Source organism: Helianthus annuus, chromosome 17 (genome assembly GCF_002127325.2).
Source record: "Helianthus annuus cultivar XRQ/B chromosome 17, HanXRQr2.0-SUNRISE, whole genome shotgun sequence".
In the NCBI taxonomy this organism is placed as follows: Eukaryota; Viridiplantae; Streptophyta; class Magnoliopsida; order Asterales; family Asteraceae; genus Helianthus; species Helianthus annuus.
The window spans coordinates 86,899,033-86,906,910 of NC_035449.2; the positions used below are offsets into that span (position 1 = coordinate 86,899,033).

General features: G+C 39.2%; 1 protein-coding gene across 1 annotated transcript; it reads right to left on the bottom strand.

The window, feature by feature from the left end:
* Window positions 1–347: 347 nt before the first annotated feature.
* Window positions 348–1,505, bottom strand: LOC118488865 (magnetosome-associated protein MamJ-like). Its single transcript, XM_035986275.1, has 2 exons — window positions 1,218–1,505; window positions 348–1,139 (listed from the first exon to the last, which is right to left on the bottom strand). The coding sequence occupies exons 1-2, from the start codon at window positions 1,503–1,505 to the stop codon at window positions 348–350; spliced, it is 1,080 nt and encodes a 359-aa protein (XP_035842168.1).
* Between the last annotated feature and the right edge of the window lie 6,373 nt (window positions 1,506–7,878).

Below are 7,878 nucleotides of genomic sequence, written 5' to 3' on the forward strand. Positions count from 1 at the left end.
ATAATCCTCCAAAATGCGGTGTCCAAAAAGGCTGTGTAATCTGCACATTCGCGGTCCTCTCATCAAAAGTCTACCCGTGTCGTACAAAATGGCCTAAGCTGATGGCGGTGGAGGAGGGGGAAAACGAGAAAAGAGTAGACGTCGCATATGAAGCCAATCCTCCTCCATAGCGCGATGAGAACGCATCAAGTAAGCTATCTGCTGCTCAGGAGTCCAAAAACGAGCGACAGAATCGGGTGAAAGTGGACGCGGAGGGTGTGATGCTGCAGGTGGAGTCTGACACTGGCACGGGGGTCGCTGAGCTCTCTCCAGCTCCTGTACGCGACGGGTCAGCGCCTCCTGCTGTATCATGAAGGATGTGAGAATATCCTCTGTAGAGTACCCCATGTGATATGGGTGATACGGATCGGATGGTGGCATGATGGGGGCGTGGTCCAGAGGAATGGCTCACTAGATGGAGCGAAGGATGGTACAGCAAATGGTGCAACAGTGGGAACAACAGTAGGATGAGAAATCTGGGGCACAAACTGATCTCCTCCTGTCATGAAAGGTGTATGACCAAAAGGCTGTCGTGATGAACCCTCTCCAGGACGTGGTGGAGGTATGTCCTGAAGAAATGTGACAGGTAAGTCGGTGCGGTGAACATCTGTAGTATGTGTGGGAAGCAAGGGAACATCAATAGGAACTGAAACAGGGGCTGAAACGGGTGCTACAGGTGGTGTAACAGGTACCACGAAAGGTGGGAAATCATCATCATCGTCTATCCACCCATTGTGGGTGTGAGCGTATCGTGGGTCAATATAGGTCGCAAAAGGTGCATGGTTTAACATCACTGGCATAGGATCAGGATGTGGTGCGACAACAGGTAGGTCCGCAACGGGTGGAGCATCAACATGAACATCAACAGCATGATCATCCACTAATGGTGGAGCAACAACATGATGATCATCAACAGGTATATCATCAATGAAAGGAGGAACAGTAGGTGCATCGGCATGAACAAGGTCATGCTCAAATGCGGGGTCAGGAGCAACAACTGGCTCAGGGGTCACAACAGGCTCTGGATCAACAAACTCCAAGTCAAAGTCAGCTGGATCAGCAAACACAGGATCGACAGGGGCTACAGGATCCTCCAAGGGCTGGTCTAAATGAATAAACTCAATGTCATGGTCTGGATCAAAACCAGGTGGAAAAATAGGATCTGAATCATCATCAACATCATGATCGAACTCAAAACTGGGGGCAGGTGCAGGTGCAGCGGATGACGCCATGTCAGGGTTTGTGTCGTGCGAATGGTGCTGCACACCCTGCGTGTGCGAAGGTGTAGATGCCACAAACTCAAAGGAGTCTAGAACAGGTGAATGAACGGGAGTCTCCTCTGCAGGAGCATCAGCAAGAATTAGAATATCACCAGCAACAATAAGGATCTCATCCTCAACGTCATCCTCAAGTGGGTCCTCCTCAAACAAGTCGACGTTGTCGTCGGAAACAATATCGAGAAGCATATCAATAACCGGATAAGAAGCAAGGGGCACAGGAGTAGGGATCACCGCGAGTGGCAAATCCCCAGCGATATGGCCATCAGCAGGCTCAGCTACGACATCAGGCAGCGCAAAGGGCTGGAAGTCGTCATCGTCTGTGCTGGTAGTATCAGATGTGTACACCTCATGCTCCGATGAAACTATGTCGTCTGATACTATGACCATGGGATCTGTGTTGGCTGACTCTCCAGTATCTGATGAAGGCATGTGTAACACAAACACACATATGCACAAACAATCAATCATATAATCAAATAAGCATGTTAGTCACCAATAAACAATCAAGTAATCCTCCTAGTCCCACTAGACTACGTCCCAGTCTCTCAGACTGAATCTCCTAGTCTCTCAGGCTAACTCCCTCAGTCTCCCCGACTGAATCCCTGGTCTCCCCGACCAACCTCCCAGCCTATAGGGCTGAACTCCCTCAGTCTCCCCGACTGAATCCCTGGTCTCCCCGACCAACCTCCCAGCCTTTAGGGCTGAACTCCCTCAGTCTCCCCGACTGAATCCCTGGTCTCCACGACCAAACCAAAAATTTTAAGAAGGAAAAGTGCTCAACTTTTGTTTGTAAAAACGTTTTGTATCCTGGATCTGGACGTAATGTATGCAATGTAAAAATGTTTTCGTGAGAGCCCTAGTGATCATAGTCTAGACTCGAAAAGGAATCCCAGTTCGCTATGATCAAAGCTCTGATACCAAGCTGTCACACCCTGGCTTTGCGGAAGCGTGGGTTAATTTGGTGTGACTTCTTAATACCATAGCTTAATCACAACAAAGCTATATGAAAGTAAAACCATGAAGATCATCCACTGATTCAAGTTTAAAGACAAAATACCACAACATTGTTTTCAAACGTCGACACATGCAGCGTAAATATAACACAACAAAATAAAATCTTGTTCATAAGACACAACCACAAACATAAAAACAAACACAGCTTAAGACTTGCGACTCGTCCAGCCAAGAGCCACAACCCCTAAACTTGGATGACCTCATATCCCCTACGCAGCGTGTAGATATAGCATACCTCGCCAGATTCCTAATTCCCTGAAATACATGTAAGTTGGAAAAATCAACAAAAATGTTGAGCGAGTTCATGTAAAGTGAGTATGTAAAACCTTTGTAAGTATAAAAATCCCTGGTATGTAGCAAATAAGGAAATAAAGAGATCACCAATGGTTTGCAAGGCCATTGATATGTGTGAAGTGCAGTAGGAAGACTCAAACCTAGCAGATTTTTGCTTCGGGTACAAAGTCACCCCGAGGTCCTACAATGAGGATTAATGGCCTCCAGTTTCCGCCTACCCACTCACATGATCTAAGTAGTAACCCTCCATACGCTAACCATACCATGTAAAAAGTATTCGTAATCATAGTAACATGTATTTCACCCCCGAAGTATAAAAACTGAAAACAATTAAGAGAAAAGGGGGACATGAACTCACAGAAGTGCGTCTCGAGATAGTAACTCTCAATCAACCTGCTGCGTGACGACCTACACGTACTAACCTCTATTAGACGGACGGCCGTGCCTTGGCTTAAGGTTTAAGTTTTTGGGAAATAGTCAGGCAACTATTTCGTATTTACACTTCTTAATTATTTATAAATTATATTCCTTCCCAAGGATGGGGGTTCTAATACATGTGTGTTTTTATAATTTCAAGAATATATTATTAAGTCTCACTTAATAAAATATATTTTAATTCATTTGTCTAAAATATTCTATCTCCAAAATATACATATTTTTCCCAAAAATATTATATTTTATTCCATACAATTTTCCAAAATAATATTTTTATCAAAATACGCATTTAAGAGTATTTTCCGAAAATACATAAGTTACGTTTTAAAGTTCGTTTGGTAATATTAATACCGGTGTAACTTAAATATCTATTCGTGAAGGCGTTGGTATTATTTGGAAGTCGTAACTTCATGATATTTCAACTAATATTATTTTTACTCTAAAAATAATATACACATAGTTCACAAAATAATCATAAAATCACCCAAGCGTCTTACTATAAAATATATATTCTAAATATATATTTAAAAAGTTTTATTTATGAAAATCCACCTCCGACACTTGGTTATTTTGTAATAAAAATCATGACCAAATTTATTTGGAAAAATAAGTTAAAAATATTTTTATAAACACTTGTCACCAAAAATATTCTAAGTGTTATTTTCTGGAAAAATTTTGCCAGAGTTTCCTCTGTAACTGTAGGTGGCCACGCTTTCAAGCGTATAATTTTCTTTTCAAAATTCAATCAACAACTTTTCAACCATCAATATTCAATATTCAAACATCAAACTAGTCAAAAATAAGCATAAATCGCAAACACATGAACTTGTAAGTTGTGTAAAAGTATGTAGTAACTTTATAACGTATTTAGTAGATCTTTCCATCTTTAAAAATAAAATCAGTTTCTTGGAAATTTTATTTTTAAAGAAAATGTAACTTTACAACTTCTAGTCCAAAAACTACGAAATTATTCCTTTGTTAACCCTTTTGTCACACAAGTGTTTACACACTTGTTTGTTTGCAAAAATGCTTTTAGTTGTGTAAGATCCGGCTTTTAAACAAGATTTGCATCTTACACTTGGTTCTTCGAAAATACCACTTGTAGATCTTTAGATCTACTAGTTTAGAACTCCATTTTACAAGAAAAATCACTTTTACACAAGTTCATGTTCATGTGTGGAAGGGTTCATCATCTTGCTACTTTTACTCTTAGCATATTGCTAGTTCATGTTCCATGAACATGATCTAGCGTGGTTAGATGACGATCCGTTCCACTACTGGCCACTAACAACATAAAATAATCATTTCTAAACAAGATTCACAAGATTTACACCAATAGTTACCCTTTATCCATCAAGTTTATCTTTCATTCAAGACTTTATGTTTTGATCTTTAGTGTTCTTGATTTTTATCCATTAAATCTCTTATTAACCACTTTAAACATGAACAAGAGAGTGTTTAGAAGCACTTACTACTAGCTCGTGGCTAGGGAAGAATCAAAGCGAAAACAAGGTGGATAAAAGCAACGTAGAGAGGTCCTTGAGATTCCGAAAGCACCGAGCCTCCTTGCGTGTGACCTTTCACCTTTGTGTTTATGTGAAATTGCAAGAATCAAACTTGATGATGGGTGGATGGGGGATGGTGATCTCGGCCGTAAGCAAAGCAAGAGGGAGAGAGAGCTATTTTCTATTAAGTGTGGAAATGAATGATTATGGTGAACCAAGGGGTTTACTTATAGCCCAAAAATATCTATTGTCCATCATGCACTATATTCTTAAGATATTAGACATCATCCAATAAAATATTCAAAAATGGTGGAAGGGTGTCCCCACATGGGGAAACCGATCGGATCATGGGGGGGGGGGTATGGTTTGATTTGAATGGATAGTTAAGTGATATTTAGATTAGTTAGAGATTAAGATAGTTACTAGTGTGTTATGTATTATAACGGGTGTTAGGGTGTTCGGGGACCCTAACTGGCTCAGAAAAGGATAAACAATGTCATTGACAATATTTTTATGTTTCGGGTAAAGTCCGGTTGTTCGGTTGGATATTAATCCGTTAAAGTGCTAATTAAGCATTTAGAGTGTCTTTAATATTATTTTTAGTGACACAATGAATTCCTGACACTTTGGAAAGTGTCTAGTATTATTTTCCCATGTTTTTGCACCTTACTAGTTAACTTAAATGCTGAATTTTGTAATAAAGTGCAGGATTTTGCATTTTAAGTATGTTTTAGGCACTTCCGGGCACTATAACTATCACCTAGTGACGCAGTTTAATGGTCCTCACTTCCCTACACTCCCTACCAGTGTAGTACTTTGTTCCCGGCTCATACTGGCCTCAATATAGTGTCTGACTAGATGCTGGCATTGTCAGTATGTTTTCTGGGTTACCCGTTTAGTGTGCTAACTGTGCTTTGGTGCATCAAGGTTGTCACTAATGTTTGTGCGTAAATAATAGAGTGACAGTATAAAATGTGATGCATGAGTATGTATGTATCAGAAATCAGTAAGCAGTTTAATCATAATTGTAGTCAAGCACAGAAATTAAGCACTAATTAAATATTAATTTAGTGTACGGATACCTGTAAATGTGAGGGTTGTCACACATAAGGTTTAAGTTTTAGGAATTAAAGAACACCTAAATGGCTTAAACCAGTGGCTCTGATACCACCTTCTGTCACAGCACCCGACCCCACCCTGGGAGCGGGAGCCGCGAACTAGTCAGATGGTATCGGTGTTTATTAATTTGGCAGCAGAAATTCTCATCAGGACCGTAGTTAGGATATATTTTTATCAGAGTTAAACACCAAAATGTCTAAAATAGATAAATGGGATAAAACCGAAATTTTCTTTACAATACATTTATAGGGATAAACCCTAAGTATTGAAAATAAAATCTCCTTTTTATTTAGGTAACTTTTATAGCCATTTTTCTAAGCCTTCAGTGCTCTCAAGATGGCTTCTATTTGGCTTTCACATTTTGTTACCTGAAACGCGTTTAAAACATTTTTTTGAGTGTGAAATACTGGTGAGTGAATCCCAATTTAATCAAAACAGGTTTTATCAGTTTACAGTATTGAGGGCGATCTCGCAATTACATTTGTTTATTTTTCTACTTTAATTACCACCCACGGTACTGTCAACCCGACTTGTGGTCATGTTACTACTCACAGTGTAGTAACAAATTTTGTATACCAAACCCCAACATACCGACGATAATTGTAGAAATTACAAATACTCAATCACTGTGAAATATAATTTAAAACATTGAGGCTTTGTAAAACAGTTTTCAAAAAGGAGTATTACTCACATTGCTTATCTTAGGTAATTTTTTGTGGATTCCTGGCTATAATCTATAAATTTTAAATAATGCACACGCGTTAGTATAATAACCCAATTTACATCAGTTATACCCTCCCCGAGACAGAACTCCAACGACTACGTCGGGCAGAGCCTCAACAGCCGTTACGGAGCGCTAGATCAATCGGGCAACGTATCTAATACGTAACTGGAGGTTAAAATACTTACAACGAGGCAGAGCTTCGCTAATTAGGGGGTATAATGCCCGGATATAATTCTTACTACTTCAGAAAAGAGAGAGAATCGTAAAGAATTGAACGACGAAAAATGAAACTGATCGATCTCATTTATAGGCTGGAAATCGAGTTCGTCGCGCCCCGCAAAAAAGACCACTAGGGTCTTCGCGGCCCACGAGCTAGGGGTAGTAGGGCCTAGCTATGCTGAGTCGGCCCCATAGCCTCGACACGCATTGCGCCATGTGGCGTCACCTGGTGCGCCCTGGTGGCCAGTTGTCACGGCCCGCGACGAACTCAAGGGTGGTTGTCGCGCCCTGCGAGCGACATTAAAATTTTGTTTATATTAAATTTTTATAAAAATAAAGTATTTGGAGCCCACTTTTCATATACGGGGTGTATTTTAGGACGTATAGAGGTGTTCTAAATATTTTAGGAGGGTTGTTATATTTTGGGTATAACTCCTGAACTATTTAATAAACTATATAATGTACTCGTGTTAAATATAGTAACCCAATTCAACTTTATCCCTACGTCATGAGACAGAACCCCAACGTACTTAGTCGGGCAGAGCCTTGACATGAGTTGGTGGGTCCTAAATCAATCGGATAGGGTATCGATTCAGTGATCAGGGTTACAACACTTAAAACGGGGCAAAGCTTTGTAGGATTTTGGGGTGAATTACTTAAAGAATAATGGATTATATAGAAGTGCAGTGCAAGAGAGAAGGGATGGAAAATTTTGAGTAGTTGGTGCTTCTATTTATACTCCAATTTAACTTGGAGGTTACGGTTTCATTAATTGCTTTTGCTACAAACTTCCACATATATTACTACCTAATTGACTTCATTTCTTTCAATTCTATACATGCATGCCACGTAAATATTGAATTAAATTCAATGTTTTAATTTAGATATTATTTATTATATATTGTAATTAATTCAACTGCTTTACTTATTTGACGCTTATTACTTCTAAAATATGACGTTCTATAAAATGATGAATATGCCATTACAATGAGAATATTTTTATCTACATTTTGAACCAAGTTTCATTAAAAACGGGGCAAGGTTAATTATAACGTATGTTTATTATTATAATTATTAAACGGTTCCTACGTTCGCCAAATACCTCATATTTCTATCGGTCAACTTACCCATAATATATATCCGTTTAATAACATAAGTTTTTATATACTTTATTTTAAATTTTATAAATAAAAATTTTGGGAATATTACACAACAATCCTATGCTACTGACATCATTACTCGTGCGGGC